Consider the following 23,111-nt stretch of genomic DNA (forward strand, 5'->3'; position numbering starts at 1 on the left):
GTCGTGCGGTGATGACCTATACGCCCTCTGGCAGACGCAGGGCCGACGCCGCGCGGACGTACTTCCTGAGGGGCGGGGAGAGGCCGGCGCGGCGCGGCGCGGCGCTGTGACGTAGGTCCCCGCGGGCGGTGGAGGCGGCCCCTCATGCTGCGGCGCCCGCTGGCCGGGCTGGCGGCAGCCGCCCTGGGCCGGGTATCCTCGGACGGTGAGTGGCATCCCCTCACAGAGGTGCGGAGGTCCCGGCCCGCGCAGGCCCGGGGAGGGCCTTCCTGGGACGTCCGGCCCCGGGCTTGCATTTTGCAGGCTGAATCTGAGGCGGAGAGGTGGGGGCTGCCGCTGCTCGCGCGTGTGGCGCCGCCCGAGCCTTTGCTGAGCCGGGTGTCGTGCACCTGCCTCAGGGACTCGTGGGGCTGTGCTCGTGCATTCGGTCACGTCGCCAGCCACCGAAACTGCCCTCGGCGGCCCTCAGTTGTTCCCAGAGCTCCGTCCCAGGGCGAGCAAAGCGGGGTGGACATGGATAGAGTAGTGTGTCTTTTCATGGAGGCAAATTGACTCCATTTGAAGGGTTGCCCTTCGTTTTTGAATGTATCCTGAGTGTCTCTGTGTTAGAATTGCCTTTGGCAGTTATTATTTTTACTTAGACAAATTAAACGCTGCTTCTCCTGTGTCAGTCCTCCAAATGTAGGAGGAATTTCTTCTGGCACGGGAAGCTCCAGACAGCTTGTAAAACCCCTGCAGCCTGAGGACTTCATGCTGGATGCCATTGTGGACCCTGCAGGATGCTGAGGGGCAGAGAGGGGAAGCAGCCTGACACCCTCCCCAAGGTGGACCACACAGCAGAGCCGAAAACCCCAGGAGATCAAGGTTCTGGAGGCCTTTAGGTGGCCCTTGGAATGGCAGAGTCCCTGAAGTCCCTACCAGCTCCCCTGGCCTGTAGAAATGTGTGGTCTACTGTGAGCTCAAGGGGAGCAGCAGAGATAACAGTTGGGGAAGCCTCTTGGTGGTCCAGTTCTGGTGCTGTGTTCGGTTCCCACCACATTTTGCAAACCCAGGGGGCCCTAGGTGGGCGGAGCTGACTGCTCCAAGGACTCCCAGCTAGAATGTCCCCCCGGGGACTGCTGCAGATTCCTGGCCTGCCCCACAGCTCAGCGCTGCTGGACGTTGCAGGTGTGGGTGCTCCACGCAGGAGCCGGTTATTAGTGGCAGGCTTTCCTGACTGGTGGGCATGGTAGTTGTGGTTCCCCTTCCCTCAGGATAAGACACCTCAAGCCTAGGTTGCTGGAGCTGCCCATCTATTGTTCTTAGACATGCTTTTGGGAGCAGTGAGAGGGAGTGAGCCTCCTTCACCCAGGTGCTGGTTTGGGGAGGGACAGTGAGGTGTGCCCCCTCACCTGTTATAACTGCTTTCTGATTGGGGGTGGGGTGGAAGCTGAGGTGATGGTTGGCCAGTGTAGGTTGGGTCCCACAGGGCCAGGATGTGCTTCTCATGGTCAGCCTTGAATGAGTCCCCTGTGAGCACACCTTGGCAACACACCTGTCCGAACTGTTGGGCTAATTGATAGCCTTCAAAGTCCAAGGACCCCCATTTCTGGGCTCTCAGATAAAGCACATTCTTTCCTGGGTGTGTTTTCCCTAACCAATACCCCCAAGTAATGCCCACCTTATCAGAGTCAAACCCCACCACCCTTCATGGACCCTAAACCTCTTACCTCACCTACAGCCAAAGACTTGTGCACAAGCCTTCAGGACCAACCTTATAAAAGACCAACAACCAGACCTCGGCGCTCGTGCAGGCACCCCTCACCTGTGTGGCCGTCTGTTGCCTGTGACAGTGAACCCTAATAAACTCCTTTCTGTTCTTATACTTTATATCTCTAAATTCTTTCACCAACCCATGTCGCTATGTCACTGGCTCACTGACTGGCTGCCCTGTTGTGTCACACAACATGAATGTGGGCTTCTCTGGGCTTTTCTGTTACTCTTAGATCTCCCAGACCACAACTGGTGAAGGACCCAGGAAAACCTTCACCTTCACCACCAGGAGGGATCTGGGGTGGGTGTGGCTTCCTGTCTTAGCATTGACAGAAATTTCCTGCCACAGGAGCCCCAGCTCTCCCCTCTTCTTGTGATAACTGCACACACTTGCCAGCACACACCAGGCCACTCTTTATCCAGGTTGGTGCCACACCTCTGATAAGTGCAGTTTGCCCAGGCTTTCCTTTAGATTCTAGGAACACGTTGACCCAGTCATTGACCTTTAAGATCAACGGTTTCTTTGAGTAGCAGATTCTGGGAGTTCAAAAGTACATTTTTCCTCATCCATACCCAAGCTTTTTAAAAAAAATACCTGAACTGTTAATCTACATGTTTTGCATCACGTTTAGCATAGCCCAAGAAACACATTCAGAGGATTTGAGGAAGCGCAGGAAGGAAGAGGGTTTTATGATGTGGTTGCGGGGCGAAGGAGGTGACCACAGTCCTCCAGGAGGAAAGGGAAAGCACTGAATGTTGTGGGGTTTGGCGGGCTGACGCACAGGCAGTGAAAGAATTTACCAAGGACAGGATGAAAATAGAAAAGGCATTTAATAGGTGCGCTTCCATAGACAACAGTGGGCCACCAGACAAGAGATGCCTGTGTGAGCTCTGTAAGCCACTGAGGTCTTTTATTATGGCGGATTACATCAGGTGCCAGAGGGTCACAAGGCGTGTGATCGGCTTGTGCACAAGTCTCTCATTGGTTGATGTTGAGATAATAGGGAAAGTGAAGGTCGGGAAAGGGTAGGGCTACATGACTCCAGTAGGGGGCTGTGACCAGTTCTGGTGGCATTGCATGGGCCTCGGAACAGAAATCTGCCAAATGTCTGTGGACTCTACACAAAGGGTGAACTGCTGGAGCACTGGTGTGGGGACAGGTGCCCTGAAGTTGGGCTCTGGTCCCTGACTGAACCCATGTACCAGGCCTCTGTTTCCCCTGGTCCCTCCCTGACTTTTTATGTGCTAAGCCTCGGCTTCCTCTGGGTCCCTCTCTGATCCTGTGTGTGCTGGTTCCTGGCTGACGCTGGGTGTGCCTGGCTGTGGTTTCCCCTCCGTGAGAGTGAATCCTGCCCCACCCAGAAAGGCCTGGGCTTCTTCCTGCTGCATGGTTTGTTTGCCCTAGAGCCCTTTCTCTCTCCTGCTCCCTCTGCCTTCCAATGGGACTTGAGTGAAGATCTCGTGTAGAACTGAATCCTGCTTCTTCTCCTCGAAGGAAAGAGACCCAGATGCAGCTGTGTAGTGCCATGACATGCTCAAGTCTTCCACAGTGTGGCTTCTAGCCAACGCTTCTGAGGGCCAAGCTTCCTCTCAGGGAAGGCACGGTCCTCACCCCACTGTGGGAAGAGGACGTGAGAAGGAAATCACTGGCTGCTTTGTTGCTGTCCCACATCAAGCCAGGTTCTTGAAGGTTAAGTGGCTTCTTAAGGTCACTGGGCCAGGACATGTCCCACACACAGAGCACCTGGGACCTAGGCCAGGGTGGTTCTCCTGTCCCACACTGCCTGTTTGGGGGCTGGAGCATGACCAGCCCTCTGACCCAGATGCTCAGGGTTCCTGATACAGTGTAGAGAGCCAGGTGGAAACCAGTGTTTTGAGGTGAGATAACGAGTAAGACTTGTGCTCAGCATGCCCTGTGAGGGTGTCAGGCCCTGGGACTTCCTTGTGTAGTTTTGCAGTGTCTAGTTGTTAGAGCTTATGACTACAACATCTGGTCATGGCTGTGGGCACGGAGAAGAGGGCAGGAACTGCTAGGGAAGCATTTAGTGGCCTGTGTGCCAGTCTGGAAGTACAGGGCAGGTCAACACCATGCATCCTCTTGGTCTTGCTGGCAAGTTTACAGTTAGGAGCTTCAGGGTGCCCATGGGGATGTGGGATGTGAGGGTGGGACACCTGCCCAAGTTGGGCACGTGGCAAAAGAGCAGAATGCTCCTGAGGGGCTTCTTCATAGGCAGGATGGGTCCTCCCCTCCATAGAGGTGGTTGCCCCAAGTTGGGTCCAGAAGGTGCCAACTGCATCCACTGGGTTGAGGATTTGTTGCTGTAAGTGAGGCCCAGGTAGGCTTTCTGGTCCTTCTCTCTGAGCATTGCCATGTGTCCACTTGGTGTTGCTTGCCCTTGCCCTGGAGAAACTCACATTCTTGTGGCACTGACATGCTGCCTGGTCCTAGGCAGACCTAAGTGGCTGAACGACCATAGCTGCCCTGCATGCAAGGTGGGGAGGGACATGTATACAGTGGTAACCCAGCACAGTCCAGAGGCCAGGTAATGTGGTAGGCAGATCACAGCCTTCACAGCCTTTCTCTTTCCAGGGCCCCTCTAGGAGCAGCATCCTTGCTCAGGTACTTGGTGGCCCCCAGCCTCTCCTCTGCCCTCCTGTGCCCCTCTACCCCCCCACCCCCGCAACAGCTCTCCCCATCCTTGGTCGCTCAGCATCTAGAAAGTCAGGGCAGACCCAGGGGAGTGGGCTGGGCTGCCCATGAGACATCCATTCTGCAAAGGAAGGGACTTTGTGAAGGGCAACAGCGAGGGAGAGATGAGACCTCTCCGTGCACCAGGCCTTAGGGGAGGGAGGGGGCTGCGCTCTGCTGTGCAGTCACCAGCAGTGGGCTTGGAGTCGGACGTACACACGTGTGGGCATGTGTGTGGTGGCACACGTGTCTGGGTAGGAAAGTTCGGACACCAGAAAAGAACTGGGTATCTAGTGGGACAGACTGTTCCTCAATGAAAATGACGTACTGTTGTAATAGGAAACTTCAAGAGGCAAAGGAGCTAAGAATTGGTCACTTAGAGATGGCAGAGTATGGATGAATTCTTCTGGGTCTCTTTCTATTATCTCTGTTCAGCAGTGGATCGTGTTTCCCACTTTTTCTGTAGGCATTTGCATATGGCGTGATGGTCCCAGAATAGCGGTGCTTTAGCCAGATTACCCAGGTTGGCCTACATTGTGGATTAAGAAAGCAGTGCCCACCTGGGGCCCTGCTGGAAAGCTGCCCGGGCTGGGTGTCCCTCAGCAGAGCGGTCTGCCCCTCCTAGGCCTCACTGCTGGTCTGCTGGCCACCGACTGCTCCTTGGGGACTTCCACACCTTACCAGGCAGCCCACAGACACAGCCCTGCAGGGCCAGGCCAGCTCACCACATGCCCTCCCGGAGTCTCCCGCTGCCTATCTCCCAGCTCCCCTGCTCAGTGTCCACCTCAGTCCCCATCTTCTGAGGCTCCCGAAGCACCTGACCTTCCTCGGCGCGTCTTGCTCACGTGGCTGGGTGGGGAGGGGTGCCTCTCTGGGGTGAGGAGCAGCCTTTTCCCTCCGCGCTGAGCAGGTGGTGCTGGCTGCGCTGGCAGGGATTTAGTGCTCGGAGGGTGAGGCACAGGCAGGGATTACCAGTCTCCAGCCAGCTCATCCAGAGCAGCCCCAGGCTGAGTACGGAGGCTGCACCCCACCCAGAAGGTAGGTCCTGTGTGAAGGGTGTTGGGGTGGTCCAACAAGCACAGAGCTGGCTAAGCTGATGCCCCCCAGAGCTCCCCAATTCTTCCTACCCTCGGTGTTCTCGCGTGGCAGGTGCATGAGCCCTGTGCTGTGAGCTGGGAGGGTGGCCCCCACTGCTCTCCTACTGGCTTCATGAGACTCAAGTATCAGAGAGGTAGGTCAGGAACCTGGTCCCTCGAAGTCAGCCCCTCACTTTTCAATGGAAGTTTCCAGAACAGGGCTTGGGTTCTACTGACCTTGACCAAGGGCACCTCTGGGGCTTGGTGCCAGGAGATGCAGGAATGGGGACCCAGACATGCCCCTCCCAGGAGCCAAAGTCCAGGCTCCTTGAGGTGCAGAGTAGGAGGGGACGGCTGGGGCGGCCGCATGCTTGTGGTTAGTGCATGTGTTACCAGGTAGCCCGCCCCAAAGGAAGGCACGGCTGGAGCTTGAGCATGGCTCTGAGTGACTGCCCGCAGCTCTGCCCAATTCCTGGGGTGAATTAACTTGGGGCAGAGATGGGGGCACTGTAGTCACCTCACCCACTTCCATAGGAAGCAGGTCCCTCAGGCCCTGCTGATTATTTGTCCCCCGTCACCTATAGGGATGTCAGGACCAAGGCCTGTTGTCCTGAGCGGACCCTCGGGGGCTGGGAAGAGCACCCTACTGAAGAGACTACTGCAGGAACATGGCAGCATCTTCGGCTTCAGCGTGTCTCGTGAGGCCCCAGGGGAGGTGGGGGAGGGTCTCAAGGATGCTGGGGGCAGGGACCCCTGCTGACATGCCCTGGAGCCCCCCCCACGCCCCCAGAAGGGTGGAGCCAGGCCCTGTGGGAAGGCCCAGGGGATGGGATGCATGGGGCTCCAGGTGTCCAGGTCAGTCACAGGTATTTGTTCCCAGACACCACGAGGAACCCGAGGCCAGGAGAGGAGAACGGCAAAGGTGAGCTCAGCCAGCCGGCCTCAGTGCTCCAGCCCTGTGCTGGAGCAGCCCTCCGCCTGTCGTGATACATGAGGCCTCCCTCTCCCCATCTGCTGTGTGGGTCCCTCTTCTGGGCAGGGTGGGCATAATTAGGAACCAGGCATCATGGTGCATGCTGGTGCCCAGTGTCCACATGAGAGGCTGGGTGGGGGCCCTGGTCCTGGCATGAGGCAGCTGAGGGGCCCCTTTCCTCAGTGTGTGCTGCCCATGCTGTGTGGTTGAGATCATAGCCGTGCACCATGTAGGGCTCTCTGGCATCGTGAGCATTTTCTATAGTTTTAGTAGGGCTTCTATGCCTACCTGACACATAGCATGGAAGTCCACCCCAGCCTCCCCTGCTGAAGCTGGCAGTCTCCAGTCTCCCCCTCCCAAACTCCCCTGCAGTCGCCGGTGGTCTCCAGGCCCTCCTCGGTGGGGACAGTGTGAAAAATGGCCCCTGCCCATCTGTCTCCCCCTCAGACATCTCCCTGCCCCCGTGGCCTGAGCAGCCTTCATTGTGGATGAACAGACAGGGATAGACAGGCCCAGAAGGGGAGAAGCTGGTAACCTGGCTGTGGTCATACTTGGACAGCTCCTCCTCCTTTGCAGATTACTACTTTGTGACCAGGGAGGTGATGCAGCGGGACATTGCTGCTGGAGACTTCATCGAGCATGCCGAGTTTTCAGGGAACTTGTATGGGACCAGGTGGGCCATGCTTGGGGCCCTCCCTTCATCCAATTCTCTCAAGGACCTGGAATGGGTGGCCCAAGCAGGGGGTTTCTCTTTGTGGCCCCCCCAGGCAGCGAGTCTACCCTTGGCTGGGCCCCTGGTTGGGGTTTTCTCTGCGGGCTATCTATCTGGGCAGTTGGGGCAAGGGACCTAACCCCCAAGGGTCAAGATGAGGCAGCAGTCAGGGCTCTTCAGGCCACTCCCTCCTGGCCCAGCCCTACCTGGCCTGCTGTGGGAACCATGGGCCGCTCAAGGGACTGGTATGTAGTGAGAACTCAGGGAACCTGGGTCTCACAGGTCTGCAGGTTTCACTGTGGCCCCCTCCCCTGCAACCAGTGGGGCAGCCTGGGAGGGTCCCTGGGGCAACAGAAGCTGCCCCCCTCCTCAACCAGAGCAGGGTCCATGGTGGCTCTTCCCATACGGCTTGTGAGGCTTGGGAGCAGTGTCTTGACACAGGCAGGCAGGCCCAGACATGCCTTTGTGCACAGCCTGTCCCTGAGCCACCTGGCTGGGTGAGGCAGGGACCCCACAAGACCCATTGTGCTCTGCTTCCAGGTGCAGGTGGAAAGAATGGTCGGTCCCAGAGTGGGGTTGTTTGGCCACTGTTGGGACACTCAGTGCCCACTGAGAGGTAGTTCCCCCAGTGGAGAGCATGTGGTACATGGTGACCCCAGGGTGAGGGGCCAGGGCCTACAAAGGACGGCCAGGGGATGAGGAAGCCCAACGGGGTGTTGAGTAGTGCTGTGGGGGCCCTGGGCCAAGGCATCCCTGCCTGAGCAGGGCTCCAGTCTGCAGGACATGAGAGAGGTGGCCATCCTTGTCCCTGAGGTCAGGATCCAGAGGGTATTGTCTTCTAGGGGCATGATTGGTGGGTTGGACTGATAGAGGTGATGGAGTGGTGTGGCCTGGGGGCAGGTGCCAGGAGGAGAGGCCCTGGGCCAGGGTCTGCAGGGCTACCTACTCCCACTCCTGGACCAGCAGAGGGCCCCCATGTGCAAGGGTTGCTCAGGGAGTGCCTCCAGAAAGGGGAGCAGATGCCAGGGTTAGGCTGGGCAGACAGGCTCAGAGCAGAGGATGGGCAGTGATGGTCCCACTGAGGCTCTTTGAGGCTGTAGGGGCTACTGGAGCCCGGGGAGGCCCCAGCTGAGCAGCACCCCCTCATCCCCCAGCAAAGCGGCCGTGCGGGCCGTCCAGGCCATGAACCGCATCTGCGTGCTGGACGTGGATCTGCAGGGCGTGCGCAACATTAAGAAGACTGATCTGCAGCCAATCTACATCTGTGTGCAGCCACCCTCGCTGGATGTCTTGGTGAGGGCCGAGAAAGGAGGGGGAGGGGGGTGAGGCGGCCCCAGAAGCTTTGACCTTCTGACCTTTGTGCTTCATCTCAGGAGCAGCGGCTGCGGCAGCGGAACACAGAGACGGAGGAGAGCCTGGCCAAGCGCTTAGCTGCCGCCCGGGCTGACATGGAGAGCAGTGAGTGTGGGCGCCTACCACTGGTGTCCCCTGCACTCTCCCCAAGCCCCACAGTAGGCCAGTCCCACCCACTAAGGGGCAGAGGAGGACTGGAGCCAGCACCCAGCACTGTGGTCCCCATGAAGAGTCCCCAGACCCTTCCTCTGTCACCAGAGCTTCCGCTGACCCTGCCCCCACCCCCAGGCAAGGAGCCCGGCCTGTTTGACCTGATCATCGTCAACGACAATCTGGACAAGGCCTACTGGGCCCTGAAGGAGGCGCTCTCCGAGGTGGGCTGGGGTGGGGCTGGGGCCTCAGACCTCTGTCTGGCAAATGGGGAAAGCAGGCTGGGACAGGTGATATGGTGGCCCCAGGCCAGGCGAGACCCTCTTCCTCTCCCTAGCCCCGCTTTTTCTCTCCCCAACAGGAAATAAAGAAGGCTCAAGCAGCTGGTCACCCCTGAGAAGGCCCACCGGCTACGTCCTCCCAGTGGGGGCCTAGGGCCTGACACCCACCCTCAGTGGGTCAGGGTCTCCCAGCAGTGGCTCTGCTCACCTCAGCTGCCACCCAGGGGTCGGGGTGCTGCTCTTCTTCCCTCACCCCTCCACTGCAGCAGGAGGACCTTCTCTCTCACTCCTACCCCCCATGCCCATTTCTAGGCTCCCTCCCTGCCCTGCCCCGCTCCATCACCACCCTCCCTCCTATGGACGCTGGGCCAACATCCAAATAAAGAACTGCTGGATTAGAGTGTCCTGGAGCCCATGGATCGTGACCCTGGGCGGGTGGAGCCGCAGTGCACCCCACCACTCCAGACCCCACTCTAGATGGACAGCCCCCAGCGGGCTTCGGGCAGCAGCATCCTTCTGGCATCTGCTGCTCGGGGCTGCTGGCTCCAGCGAGGGCTGCTGGCTCCAACGAGGGCTGCTCCCAAGCTACACACTGCTTCCCCAAGTGTCCCTCCAGGTGGGTGTAGGGACCCTCTTGGGGGTGGGTGGTGCTGCTAGGCCTCATCTCTACTGTCTCTTTGAGGTGCCATTGAGCCTGAGGACAGAAGGTCCTAGGGGCTTGTCCTGCTCGAACCATTCCTTCTCCTGGTCCCTGAGCTGGGCCAGGAGTGGCAAAGGGACAGAGGCTGCAGACCAAGGCTGGACCTCTGTGTCTGGGGGCCTTGTGCCTGGCCCACTGAGCCTGACCAGCCCTAATGGTCCTGGAGAGGCCAGTGTTGGGGGCCTCTGTTGGGGTTCCAGGCTCTCTAGAGTCTCAGAAGATGCCTCCAGAAGCCGCTGGTCTCAAGTCAGGGTAGCCATGGTATACTGGGCACAGGAGACACACAGTTGCCTGAGCCCTGGCCCATGCTCAGGCCATGCTCCTGTGGTAGAACCCAGACAGATGGTAAATGCAGACCTGGAGGAGGCAGGGAGCGCAGGCAAAAGTAGTCAGAAAGGCCAGACTCCACCCAAAAGCCCAGATACACAGCGGAGGGCAGGCGAGAGCTGGGCCTGGACACTAGATGGTGGGCAGGGGGTGCTGGGCAGCCCCCCAGGCCTGAGGGCAAGTGAGATGGAGCTGGGCTGCCTCCTGACCTGCTGTGCAGCCTGGGAGAGGCCAGTTCCCTCTCTGGGACCCGTCCAGCCCCAGGGACAATCAGGGATTCAGACCTCAAGCCTCAGGGGGAACAATGGAGCCGTTGAAGGCCCTCCCCCCGCATTGTGCTTGGTAGTGAGAGGTGGCCCTGGGTCAGTCTGGCTGGGTTCGCACTCTCAGGAGGGCTGGTGTCCAGCCAGCCATCAGGTAGAAGAGCTCAGAAGGCCTTGTTTCCTGGCCTGGGAAAGGTAGGTTGCCCACCAGGGGACCAGGCGTAGGGTTCCCTTTGGGGCTGAGTAACAGCGTCCTCACTCAGCCCAAGGTCTCAGGGGCCTGTAATCACCTCTTGAAATAGCCAACCCCAGGAGACAATAGGTGCTGGGCCCAGCTGGGTGGCCTTCTGGGGGTCTCTCCATCTCAGGCCCACTGCCCTCACAGGGCCTGACTGGGTGGTGGTTCCGGTGCAACAAGACTTGAGTGTAGGGGGAGGTGGAAGCAGAAATCTGGACCCCCCCAACCACAGGGGCTGCTCAGGCTAGCTGAGGAGCAAGGACGGAAGAGGGGTGGGCCCTGAGCAGCTGGGACCCTTCAGGCCATGTGGGACTGGCTAGCTCCTGCCAGCTAGGCAGCTGCAGTGTGTCCAGAGGCTGGGGCCTTGGGCTCTTCAGCTTTTTGGGGAGGCTGGGGAGCCTTTCCGATAAGCTGTGGTCAGTACACCTGCCCTCCGTCCGCAGCACTCCTGGTCTGGCCTTGGTGTGGCCCGGGGCACCTTTCATTAAAATCCTTGTGGGCGTCTCCTAGGTCCTGGGTCCTCAGATCTAGGTCCTGGAGGTTAGCAGAGAGCAAAACAGTCTCCTGTTCTCCAGGAGCGGCCCCTGTTGCGCCACAGATGTGAGTGAGTTGTCTGGATGGGGACTGCATGCAGGGTGGCTGGGCAAGGATGGGGAGCGGGCTGGGGGAGGTGGCCTGGGCAGGGGTTCCAACAAGGGGCAGTACGGCTGAGGGGTAGCAGCCGGCCCTGGGTTGTGCTCCGTTGTCGGGGGAGCAGGTAGGCTCAGCAGGTGTCCAGGGCAGGGTAGGGGTATGTAGGGAGGAGAAAGTGACACTGCTGCTTGTTGAGAAAGGTAGCAGAGTGCAGGCCGCAGGGGCCATCGCATGGGCATTTTCGGCAGCATCGGGGAGGAGGGTTTAGGAGGGGTCGCAAGTGTGGGCATCCCGTGCCGTCTGAGGGACACAGCGTCCTGGCCCTGGGCCAGCAATGCCTGGAGCGATCCCAGAGAGGGCACCAAGCTTGCGGAGGGTTTCTGGTTTGGCCTCACTCCCTTGCTTCTCCTAGCACATCCCACCCCAGCCCACCCCCAAAAGCCCAGGGCCCTTCAGCTCAGGCCTCCCTGCAGGCGGCAGCTCCAGCCTGGCTGCAGGAGCAGTCCAGGCCACGCCACCATGACTCACTCCCCAAGCCTGGCCTCACCACACCCTCCACCCCTGCAGGAGGCCCCTCACTTCCCAGCTTCCAGGCTGGAGTGGAGCAGAGAAGGGCCTCCTGATCCTCAGCAGACCCAGAGTGCCATGGCCACCTGCACCTCCAGAGGCCCTGGGAGGGAGCAGGAGCCTCCCGCCGCAGGTTTACAACCATCCTCTCCCCACAGCTCCCAGCAGGGCCCTGTTCCCTCTGGCATCCGATCATCCCCCTGGCATTTGCTGAGCACTTGTGTGATGAGGGACGCTGAGCATGCAGTGGGAGCACCTCACTCTCCTGGCCATGGAGGACGCTTCCCAGAGGAAGGCCATTGGAGTGGTCCAAGGCAGGAGCGGGTGCATGTGTGTGCGTGAGTGTGAGAGGATGAGGCGGATGGGTGTGCAGGTGTGCAGGGGTGTGTGTGTGTGTGCGGATGGGTGTGCAGGTGTGTGTGTGTGTGAGAGAGAGAGAGAGAGAGAGTCAGTCCAGACATGGGTGAAGCCAGCTCTGAGGTGGGCAGGAGCAGGTCAGGAAGTCCCTGAAGACCCGTGAGGATGGGGATTTTGTTCTGAGAGCCCCAAGCTTCCTGCGACCAACCCACTGGAGCCTGCAGCCCCACCTTGGACTGCCTACAGGAGGGAACATGGGGATAGAGGACTAGAAGGGGAGCCTGGCCGTTAGCCGGTGTGCCATCTGCATGGGAGGCTGTGTGCACTGGTGTTGCTGGGGAGGGTGGCAGATGGATGTGGCAGAGGGTCCCTAGGCTTGGAGTCTGCGTCCTGGGCACTCCAGGGTCGGGGTGAACACCTCTGACTGGCCAGGGGTTCCAGGCAGAACACAACTGGGGCATCCAGGACAGGGGCCCAGAGAGGGAAGGAAGTGGAAGACCACTGCACAGGACCACTGCAGAGTTGACAAGGGCGAGACCTCGTGGGCACCCTCAGGCTAGGCAGTGAGGGGGGCCTGGGGCCTGAGCAAGGGCAGGTGCTGCGGCCCCTCCCTCTGAGTGAGCGCTGCCCCCTACAGGGCACTTTGGTGGGTGGTGAGCAAGTAGCAGAAGGGAGACCTTAACCTTGGAGCTCAGGGAGGTGGATGGGGTGTAGGAGCAGGCCCTGGTCTCTGAGCTAAGGCCTCAGTCTCCCGGGGCTGAGCCCGCCTTGAGCTACTTATGGGTGCTCATATGTAGAGGAGGGACCACCCGGTGCCAGGTGCATGCAAGGTTCCTGAGTCCTCAGGGAGGGGAAGAGGCTGCCTGAGATGCTGAGGTTCCCAGAGAAGGGTGTCACCAGCCAGCTTGGCCAGCTGAGCACTTCCAGGGGCTGTGGGTCCTGTCCTGCCTGGCAGCCACACCTTAGCCAAAGGAAGTCCACCCACCCTGAGAGGGGCATGTGGGAGGAAGCCGGGCCAGGGTTGGGAAGGAAATGGCTGGGCAGGCCCTGGCCTCACTGTACTGCAGGAGGAGACCCTGGGCCATCTCTGCTCCCAGTGCCCACACCCCCACACCCAGGACCTTTGTTCAGACCCAGGGGTGAAAGGGACTTGAAGACGGGGGGAGCCCAGCTGCCCACCCCTGTGTCAGCACCGGTTGTGGAGGGCCCAGCTCACCCCAGGACAGATCATCCTGATGCCCGCTAGAGCCTACGCTGTCTGCCTGCCACCCTCCCCCCAGTAGGGTGACTTCTTGGGCGACTCTTGGCAGAGATGACCCCAGCCCCTGTTGTGGGGAGCCCTCCCCTGCACACTGGCCAGTCACCTTCCCTCACCAGATCCCACACCTTCTACTGACTACTCCCAGGCCTACCGCCTCGTAGACCTTGACACCCAGGGACACCTTGGCCCCTTACCCCCAACCCCGCCCTGGATCCCAATTGAGTGGTCCCCACCCACACTTGCTCTAACACGTAGCTTTGGGTGAGGTTTCCTCTGAATGAAGGTCCCTGCAAATGCCAGGGCCTTGTTCCCTGAGGGGCCAGCACCCCTCACACTTTCCCCTCCTGCTGGTTCAGCCTAGGGCCTAGCCCCCACTGGCTACCTCCTCCCAGCAGCGCTGGACAGCCATGGGCCTAGACTTTGCTTCCCACTGCAGCACCTCCGCATCGGGGTCCTTCTTGCATCCCACAACTCCAGGACAGGTCACCAATGTCCCTGCTCCGTGCTTGAATCCTCCAGACAGAGAAATGCGTTCCAGTTGCGGACAAGACAGGCAGAAGGAACTTGGGAGTGATGGGTTAGGAGAACATTTTTAATAAGGTTTTTATTTTATAACACCTGTGATTTACAGAGAAGCTGTGAAGAGCCCAGGAAGAGTGCTCACTTGCCCCCACACGCAGTTCCCGCATAGCATGCTTGTCACAATCAGTGCATCAGTGTCGATACGTTGTCATTAACCAGTGACCACTCTGCCCTCAGATTCTTCACTCTTCACCTGTGTCCTGCTTTTCTGGGGTCCCCTTGGGGAGGGTGACTGACCTTACATCTCCTTGGCCTCCCTTGGGGATGACCCCCTCAGATTCCCTTGTTTCTGACGCCCTTGGTGGTTTGAAGGTCAGGTAGTTTGTAAAAGCCCCTCTTGGAACTTGTCTCACTGTGTCTCATGATCACCTGGGGTGAGGGTTTGGGAAGAAGGCCTCAGGGGCAGCAAGGTGCGGCTGTCAACTTGGCCCCTCACTGTGGGTGGGGATCTCGGCGGCCGCTTGCCTGAGGTGACGCCTGCTGGGTTGCCCCGCCCCCCTCCCTCCTCCTTGCCATGCTCTCTGGAAGCACACCCTCCTTGAGGTCACAGTGGCTACGTGAGTTACTTAGAATTTCTTCTCCACTTACAGTCACTCTATCATTTGCATCAGTAGGAACTCATTTATTTATTACCGTGGGCTATAATCTGTGAGCTAATCTGTAATTGGTACTTTACTTCCTCTACTGCCAAAATGATCCAGCTTCAGACACCCGGAGCGCCTTCCCTCATTTGCCACGTTGTGTCCCTTTGACTCGCCTCTGTCAGTGTCAGTGAGTGAGAGAGTGTGTGTGTGAGAGAGAGAGAGAGCACTTCCTTCCTCTCTGGCACCAAGAGATGCTCCTGGCGTGTTTCCTGCCGCAGCCCTGGAACCAGCTGTTTCTCCACAAGCCTAGGTCCCTTTACTGGAGAGCGGGACCAAGGTGTGTTCATGGCTATGGGGTGTTTTTCCTTTTAGGCCCTTTCAGCCAACAGGCAAGGGGCTACAAACCCGTGTGCACGCACGTGTGTATAACTCTAGGAAACCATCTGTGTCCATATTGAGCTGATGATGAGTTCAGACCCACGTCTCCAACACTAACCCATGACCAGTTGAACATTCCAGCCCCCTCCGTGGCTCAGTCCGCGTGCACGGAGAGTAGAGAACGCACAGGGGGGTGGTGGGCTGGTCTCAGGGGCTGCCCCGTGAAGGGACAGGACGAGGGGGCGGGTGGAGCGGGGGTCTGGGTGGGGCGTGGACATTGTAGGGCCGGCAGAGCAGAAGCGCTCGCAGGGGTGCGTTCCTCCTGCGTAGGAGCGAAACAGGGGTGTTGGTGCGCTGGCGCCAGGTGCGCTTTGCATTTTACTTCAAAGTCCGGCGGAGTCTCAAGAACACGGGTGGACGGGCTTCCTCAGGTGCCCGGCAGAAGCGAGGCAGGCCCAGGGAGCGGCGGGGCCCCGCGGGGTCTGGTTCAAGGTTCCTGCTGATGGAGCGGAGCGGGTGCTGGGCAGAGAGCGCTCGAGGATAAGTCCATCTGAGATGGAAGCTGCTTTGGAGGGAGGTTTTTGGGTCTGGTCCTCTGGGGTTTGCTGCACCTGCCGGAATCCACGTGCTGATGTGAAGCTGACAACTGGCACAAGAGGTCTGGATTTGGGGGTCCCTGTGCATGGCACTAAGATCAGGGCCTGGGCTCTTCCAGGCCGAAAGTGGTCAGTCAGTGCGAGCCCCCAGACCACAGAATGATCCGGCCGTGACTGCGCGTGTGACCCAGGACCTGCACACACGTGTTCATAGCACGCAGGCATCGGCGCTTGGTCTGAAGAGCCAATTGCCTCTGCCCCGCACCCAGAGGTTGCCAGAGCTCCCCCACTGGCACTCGGGGAAGGAAGAGAGGAGGTTTGCTCCCTCCCGTTTCCTACTCCCCAGGCTGTCCCCCTCAGCTGACAGCAGGCAGGGCCCTCACCCTCTTTTCTCCACAATTCGTCTCTTGGGGGTGTGCTCTAACTGCACCCAGGCCAGCCCCCTTGGGCAAAGTGCCACCCCTCACCCCAGGGCGGCGTCCTCCCAGCGCCATGCTAGAGCTGGTCTCAGAGCCCCGCCACCGCGCGTCTCCCCAAGTTGGTCATGGGTCTGGTGGGAGGATTTTACACCACAGGAATCGGTAAACACTGCACCGAGGCTTTCCCACTGAGATTCAGCTGTGGAATACTAACCACACGTGAAAGGTCAAGCCTGCCCTGGCACCCTCGCCTTCCCTTCCATTTTTCCTCTAGGATCTGTTTTGGAGGGGAGAGAAGTGGGGGGAGGGTGGGGTTGCTCTGCCATCCCTTTTCTGGGTTCTTGCCTGGTGGGACTGTGGGCCTCGGCCTCCTGTGGTGTGGAACTGTAGAGGTCAGGAATGGGGAGAGATCCTGGAAGAGAGTTCAGGTTAGAGCTGAGGAAAAAGCCAGCCTAGGACACAGGACCCTTGTGCTCTTCCCCCGTTGAAGCAGAGGGATATCAAAGATGGCCCTGGAGGGCTGACTAGGCATGTGCCAGTCTGTGTACCTGTGTGTGTGCATGTGCGCAAGTGCATCACACACGCAAGTATGCACATGCATGTCTGAGTGAACTGTGTGCGTGTGCATCTGTGAGTGTTGTGGCTCTGAGAGGGGCACTGCACACAGATGTGAGGAAGTAGGGTCACTTCCCCAGGAACCCTGGCTGCCCCCTCATCCTGCCCCCCGCCCAAGAGCCCAGCTGCATAAAGAGGGCCTGAATCCCTGAATGCCCCTACTGTTCCATCCCACACCTGCCCACACTGCCTCCCAGGCCTGTTCCAGAAGGAGGGAGCCAACAGCATCAGGTACTCAGGGGTCTCCTGCCCCCAAACTCAAACTATCCAGAAGCTGGTACTGGTGTTCACCGTGGAAAAGAGAGGGTGGGTGTTGGGAGGCTGCAGCCCCCTGCCTAGAGTCACAGAGGTACAGGGGCATGTGGTCCTGCCCACAGAGCCCCTTCTAGGCACAGGTCCACTCAGGGGTAGCTGATCTAGAAGGGGCACTGGTCTGGGACATGGTAAGCAGCCAGGTGGCTCTGAGTGTCACAGGTCCCCAAGTGTGGTTGCACATGTGCCTTACGGCCCCCAATCAGGATGTGCATAGGACACAGGAGTGCTGGGACAAGAGGGAGGAGCAGCCTGGAGGGTAGGGCCTCAGCCCCTGGTACAACTGGACCTGCAGGAGGTTCTCAGAGGAGCATGGCAGTGATCCTTTGTGGAGGCGGAGGGACCAGAGCCCCTGTGCAAGGTTTGGGGGAAGGGTAGGGGGAGGGACCGGTCCTGGGAAGCCTGGAGCTGATAGAGCTGAGGGTTACAAGGGGCTGGAGGCTGACAGGGCCGTGGGGTCTGGGGACTGATGGGGTTAGCTCCAGGAGCTAGGAGGCTGGAGGCTGAGGGCCACTGGGACTAGGGGCCTGGGAAACCATGGGCCACCGGGGGACTGGCGTGGTTGAAGAGCTGGGGGGACAGGCAGGCTGGGGACTCAGCCCCTGGTGGGCTCCTAGCCTGCCCGAAACAGGTCTCCATGGGACTCCTTCCAGCGACCTGGGTGCTGAGAGGTGGGGGCAGGCATCTGAGCTGAGGCTGAGCAGCCCCCACACTCTAATACTCTGAGTGAAACTCAGTTTCCCCATTTGTCCTACAAAGGCAGCTCACCCTGCTGGCCTCCTGCAGTTCTCAGGGCCTGGGGTGGGGTCCCCAGAGGTTGGGGAAGGAGTGCAGCTGGCACAGGACTAGGGGAGGGCAGGAGAGACTGGCACTGCTCTGGGCTGCAGGGACCTGGGGTCGGGTCTTGGTGGGAGATGGGGCGTGTGCTCAGCCAAAGCAAGGTGTCCTGTCATCTGTCCTTTTAGTGCCTGTCTTCTGCCTGCAGAGGCCCAGGCCTCTCCCTGTATCCATCTCAGGGCAGAGACTTTGGGTGGGGGTGGCGCTCCTGAAGCGGCTGTTCCTTGGGGCGAAAGATGTGTGTTCCAGAGGGGACCCTGGCTCCAGGTGCCGCTGTCCAACCCCTGCCAGGGGTTGAGCTCCCCATAGCCTGTGTATCTTACCGTCCCTGCCCCGTACCTCCTTGACCTTTGCCCCAGGTTGAGCTCCTGCTCGTGGCCTGCAGGTCCCGTCCCCCGTCCCTATGACCAACATGAGCTGGAGCTTCCTGACACGGCTGCTGGAAGAGATCCACAACCACTCCACGTTCGTGGGCAAGGTATGGCTCACGGTGCTGGTGGTCTTCCGCATCGTGCTCACGGCCGTGGGCGGCGAGTCCATCTACTCCGATGAACAGACCAAGTTCACGTGCAACACGCGGCAGCCAGGCTGCGACAACGTCTGCTACGATGCCTTCGCACCCCTGTCCCACGTGCGCTTCTGGGTTTTCCAAATAGTGGTCATCTCCACGCCCTCTGTCATGTACCTGGGCTATGCGGTGCACCGCCTGGCCCGCGCCTCTCAGGACGAGCGCCGCCGCGCCTCTCGCCGCCGCCCGAGCCGTCGAGTGCCCCGCACACCACTGCCATTGCCCCCGCCGCCCCATCCGGGCTGGCCTGATCCCGCTGACCTGGGTGAGGAGGAGCCCATGCTGGGCCTGGGCGAAGAGGATGAGGAGCCAGGGGCGGGTGAGGGCCTGGGTGAGGAAGACGAGGCTGAGGACGGGGGTACAGCCAAGGGCGCTGGAGGGGACACAAAGGCGGCAGGGGCCCCGGGCCCAGCAGGGCAGCATGACGGGCGGCGTCGCATCCAGCGCGAGGGACTGATGCGCGTGTACGTGGCCCAGCTGGTGGCGCGGGCTGCCTTCGAGGTGGCCTTCCTGGTGGGCCAGTACCTGCTGTATGGCTTCGAGGTGCGGCCCTTCTTCGCATGCAGCCGCCAGCCCTGCCCGCACGTGGTCGACTGCTTCGTGTCACGGCCCACCGAGAAGACGGTCTTCCTGCTGGTCATGTACGTGGTCAGCTGCCTCTGCCTGCTCCTCAATCTCTGCGAGATGGCGCACCTGGGCCTGGGCAGCGCGCAGGACGCTGTGCGCGGCCGGCGACCCCCGCCCACCACCCCCGGCCCGGCCCCGCGCCAGCCGCCCTGCGCGCTCCCCGCCGCGCCCTCGGGCCTGGCCTGCCCGCCTGACTACAGCCTGGTGGTGCGCGCAGCCGAGCGCGCACGCGCCCACGACCAGGACCTGGCCAGCCTGGCGCTGCAGGCGCTGCAGGACCGGCGCGCGCTCGGGGACCTCGACGGCCCACCCGGCCCCGCCCTTTCAGCTGCCGCCCAGGAACCCCCTAGGGCCGGCGCGCCCGCCTCCGGGTCCGGCAGTGCCACCTCCGGAGGCACGGCTGGGGGCCAGGGCCGGCCAGGCGCCAAACCCAGGGTGGGCTCAGAGAAGGGCAGTGCGAGCAGCAGCAGGGAGGGTAAGACCACCGTGTGGATCTGAGGCCCCGTCCTGGCTGCTCTCCCTCCTCCCGCCACACCAGGGACGGGGGTGAGGTGCTCTAGGGGAAGGATGTGGGCTGGACACCTAAGGGGCAGAACACCTACCTTCCTCCTCCTCAGCTGGCTGTCCCTCACCTCGTGACAGGGTGGGGGGTGGGGTGGGGGCGTGGGTACCAGCCTGCCCTGCATCACTGTGCTTCTGCACCTGAGCCTCATCTCCATCTAGGGTCAGGTGGGACAGGCAGGCCTGGAAACCATGAAGGGTCCCCAGCTTTGATCCATAAACCCTGACAGGTGAATGGGACTGTGGCTGGGGCATTGCCTCCCACCCACCACCCCAGGGCCACCCAGCTGGCCACCTCAGGACAAAAATGTTGGCCAGGTGGGAGCTCTGCCCCCTCCACCCCTGCTTCCCTTCAGCAGCCCATGTGTGACTGCCAGGGGTGCCTGGCCTGTGTATAGGAGAGTGCCGTGCTTGTCCCCACTCCCTGCCCAGCAAATGGGGCTCCTTTCCTAGAAACCACGCTCCTCTAGCCCACTTTCTGCTTCTTGCAGAGCTGGAAGAAATGCCAGGTCTTTCTTGTACAGAAAGGAAAACAGAGAGCAGGGTAGGCAGAGGCCCCTGGGCCCAGCCCAGGTCTACACTGCCTCCTGCCTCATCTGCACTAAGCCCCAGAACATGAGCTGCCAGGTGGGGCTGCACCCTGCTTCCTGCTCCCTGCCCACACAGATTTGGGGCTCAGGCCCTGGAGGGTGTGGATGGGACCATGCCCTCTCCAGCTTCTGCACTGGCCTGGCGTGGCCCCTTCCTCTGGGACATACTTGAAGTTCCGAAAAGACATTGGCCCCCTCGCCACGCTGACAAACAGGATGGTGGTCAGAGGCTGCGGCTTTGGCCATGCTGGGGGAAGGGGTTCTGAGGCTCCCACCACAGCCCCTCTGCCCTCTAGCCCCATCTCCAATTCAGACACAGCCTCTAAAACAAAGAGAGTAAAATAAAACTAACTTTTGTTTACAACCGTGTGTGTGTGTGAATGTGTGTGCATGCATGTCTGTGTGTGGAGTGTGCACACATGTGTGAGGGCACACACAGACGTGTCTATGTGTCCACTGCTGGCCCCTAGGGACACATAGCTCAGCTCTAGGATGGGTGGGAGGGGAAACCATTCTGCAGGGACCATCCGGGAGCAAGGTCCAGGATGAGGCCCTGCAGCTCCTTGGAAACAGTCGGTGTCACTCTGTGCCAGGCACTGGCTTGGCCCAGCCGGGAGAGGCACGGCTGAGTACACAGATGGTGAGAACAAAGAACACGGCCAGGCTTGTGTGCTTAGAGCCCAAGGAGGTAGGTAGCTCAAAGGAGAGAGGGGCAGTCCTGTCTCAGGCCCGGGCATATCCAGACGCTGGCCAGAGCCTGCAGCGATAGCTTTGGTGAGGGGCAGAGACCAGCACAGTAAGGGAAGCAGCTGCTGCCAGCAAGGAGCCACTTCGCTCTAGACTTGGGTGACCCCAGCTTTCTCCCAGCCCCCATCAGGCCCAAGGCAGGCCCTGACAGCTTCTCCAGACTGCAAACCCTCTCTCTTTGGGGTCCCAGGGCCAAGCTCCAAGCCTTACATGAACCCCAACCCAGCCTGCCTCTGGTGAGATGCCAAATGCAGGCTGAGTCCCTTTCCTTTTTCGGGTCTGACTGGCTGATCCTGGATTCCAGGGGAGCTCCACCTCTAAGGTGAGCCCCAGACCCAGGTGATCCCTGCCCCCAGGTAAGCCCCACCCCCATAAAGTCCTGGATGTCAATGCTGGAGGCAGGGCCACAGAGGGTAAACCAATCCAGATCCAGAGCAGGGACCTACCACTCACCTCCCCAAGAGACCAAAGTCCATGGAACTGGCAACTCTGAATTTGGGTTATGCTGCTGGCAGTGTCGTCGTGAGGAAGACTGGGTCTCTGAGGCAGGGAACATGCTGTCCAGCCATGCCCCGCTCCCAGCAGTGTGAATGGGGACACTGAGCAGCAGAGATGCTGAAAGACATCTACAAGACACACTGTTGGCTGGCTCCTCTGCAGCCTCCCTGCAGCCTGCCCCCGGCCATGTCCCTGAGGCCAGCCTCCTACAGCCAAGTGTCCTCTCAGTGGAGGCCCCGGAGGACAAGGCCCTCAGGGGACACAAGTGGACATTCCAGGTGGGGAACAGTGGGAGACTTCAGTGTTCAGAATCACCGTAATGGCTGGAGAGGGCCGGTGAGGAAGGCAAGTGTTTACTCCCAGCCAAGCCCAGAGGTTGTTCTCAATCTGGAAGTTAGTGCTCCATGTCTTGGGGCCACAATGCACCCTTGGTTACAGGGCCCCACAAGGGCTAGGAGGTAGGGCATGGACCCTCGGCATCTGCCTGAAAAGAAGCCTTGAAACCAGCAGACAGGGAGGCCCCAGACAAGTTTGTGTTTGGAGAAATACATTCTATATTTCACTGTGATAGTGTCCAGGGAAGCCTCCTCCCAGCCATGGAGAGGGAGCTTTAGGTCAAGGTCAAGGTGTCAGGACCTCATTCTCCGGACCCTTCTTGAACAAAGATCTTTAGGGTCACACCCTCCCTAACTCAGGCTGGGGCCCTGGTGTAGCTGCAGCCTGGGAGTGTCTGGTGAGGCCGGGGCTGGCTCAAAGATTTCCTCGCTCACCAAGCTAAGGGTCCACAGTGGGGTCTCTCTGTTACAGGCTCTTTCCAGATTCTTAGAAAACAATATCAAAGAAATGAATGTCACTTCCACAAGACTTGTAGGCAAACAAAGCTTTTTATTAAAAGAGATAGTTTGTTCATAAGGGAGAAAGCAGGAAAAAAAAGTGCCCGCTTTCCAAGCAGAAGCTCTCTGAGTAGAAGGGGGAAGTTGCTTTTATAACAAAAGGGAGGGTTTGGCTCATGATTACTGATGATTTCCAGAAATCATCAACCTTCTTCGATCAGCAGCAGATGGCTACATGGTGGCCACCATGAACAGAGAGTGCTTCTGTGAGGGGAAAGAAATGCATGAGAAATTTCTGCAAGAAGGCCCAGAAAGAGAAGGTTAAAATTTAGAGTTGAGCTTCTTGTCTTGTGGCAACTAGGTATACTCTAAGTGTAACGGAGATAAAGCTAATCTTTTATTCCTGTGAGCCTGGTTTTTTGTCTCTTGGACTCAGGTCCCCAGGGCTTTGTTCTTTGGTTTGCAAAGCCTGTTTTGCCTACGGCCATTCCCTGACCCTTTCCCCCAAATGATTGGACTTTTGTCGTCCTCTCTGGAAGACATGCGGTTTGGATCTCCTCATAGCTTGGCAGCCCAAGAGGACCCAGTGAAGGCCAACTGACTCTTATCACCAGCCCTGAAGTCACCTCACTTCACTTCACAGCAATCACAGGCCCGCAGGATCCCTCTCAATGGGTCAGTGTTACATTTTAAGGGCATATGGGATACAGAATCTCTGTGGGCCCTTGGTCCGTTGGCCCTTCTGGCCACATGGAAAGCTGTTCGGCCCCCACCTTCCCCACACACAGGGGCTCGTGATCTTGGGGTTTTTGCAACCACTGGCCCCTTCTTTTACCACAGTCCTGATATCAGTCCATAATTCACCCCACACAGTGTAATCTGTCCAGTTTCTATCATCTCAGTACCCCCCCCCCACCTCCTAATTGGTTTAGATACCATGTAAGGTAGTTGGGTCAATGGGAGGGGGACTCTGCCCAGGGGCTGCTGGGGAAATCCGTTTGCTGTGTGTCCATGACTCGGAAGTCAGATGTG

At 59.5% G+C, this 23,111-nt stretch overlaps 2 protein-coding genes across 9 annotated transcripts; both read left to right on the forward strand.

Moving 5' to 3' along the window:
- The first annotated feature begins 47 nt into the window (after positions 1-47).
- Positions 48-9,386, forward strand: GUK1 (guanylate kinase 1). 6 transcript variants are annotated; one of them, XM_074361098.1, is made up of 9 exons: positions 70-205; positions 672-864; positions 6,102-6,215; positions 6,398-6,439; positions 7,067-7,163; positions 8,357-8,495; positions 8,576-8,660; positions 8,844-8,929; positions 9,067-9,386. In XM_074361098.1, the coding sequence occupies exons 2-9, from the start codon at positions 780-782 to the stop codon at positions 9,100-9,102; spliced, it is 684 nt and encodes a 227-aa protein (XP_074217199.1). In that variant the 5' UTR covers positions 70-205; positions 672-779; the 3' UTR covers positions 9,103-9,386. The 6 variants fall into 6 exon arrangements, with proteins under 6 accessions (XP_074217200.1, XP_074217199.1, XP_074217201.1 ...); XM_074361103.1 differs by lacking the exon at positions 672-864 and adding an exon at positions 4,343-4,372 and having other exon boundaries at positions 113-205; XM_074361101.1 differs by lacking the exon at positions 672-864 and adding an exon at positions 5,591-5,672 and having other exon boundaries at positions 133-205.
- Positions 9,285-20,365, forward strand: GJC2 (gap junction protein gamma 2). 3 transcript variants are annotated; one of them, XM_045515630.2, is made up of 2 exons: positions 9,285-9,602; positions 18,041-20,365. In XM_045515630.2, exons 1-2 carry the CDS (start codon positions 9,285-9,287, stop codon positions 19,346-19,348), a joined length of 1,626 nt encoding a protein of 541 aa, XP_045371586.2. In that variant the 3' UTR covers positions 19,349-20,365. The 3 variants fall into 3 exon arrangements, with proteins under 3 accessions (XP_045371586.2, XP_074217193.1, XP_074217192.1); XM_074361092.1 differs by lacking the exon at positions 9,285-9,602 and adding an exon at positions 15,155-16,737 and having other exon boundaries at positions 18,015-20,365; XM_074361091.1 differs by lacking the exon at positions 9,285-9,602 and adding an exon at positions 15,155-16,737.
- Positions 20,366-23,111: the final 2,746 nt, after the last annotated feature.

The sequence above is a fragment of the Camelus bactrianus genome, chromosome 3 (genome assembly GCF_048773025.1).
Source record: "Camelus bactrianus isolate YW-2024 breed Bactrian camel chromosome 3, ASM4877302v1, whole genome shotgun sequence".
In the NCBI taxonomy this organism is placed as follows: Eukaryota; Metazoa; Chordata; class Mammalia; order Artiodactyla; family Camelidae; genus Camelus; species Camelus bactrianus.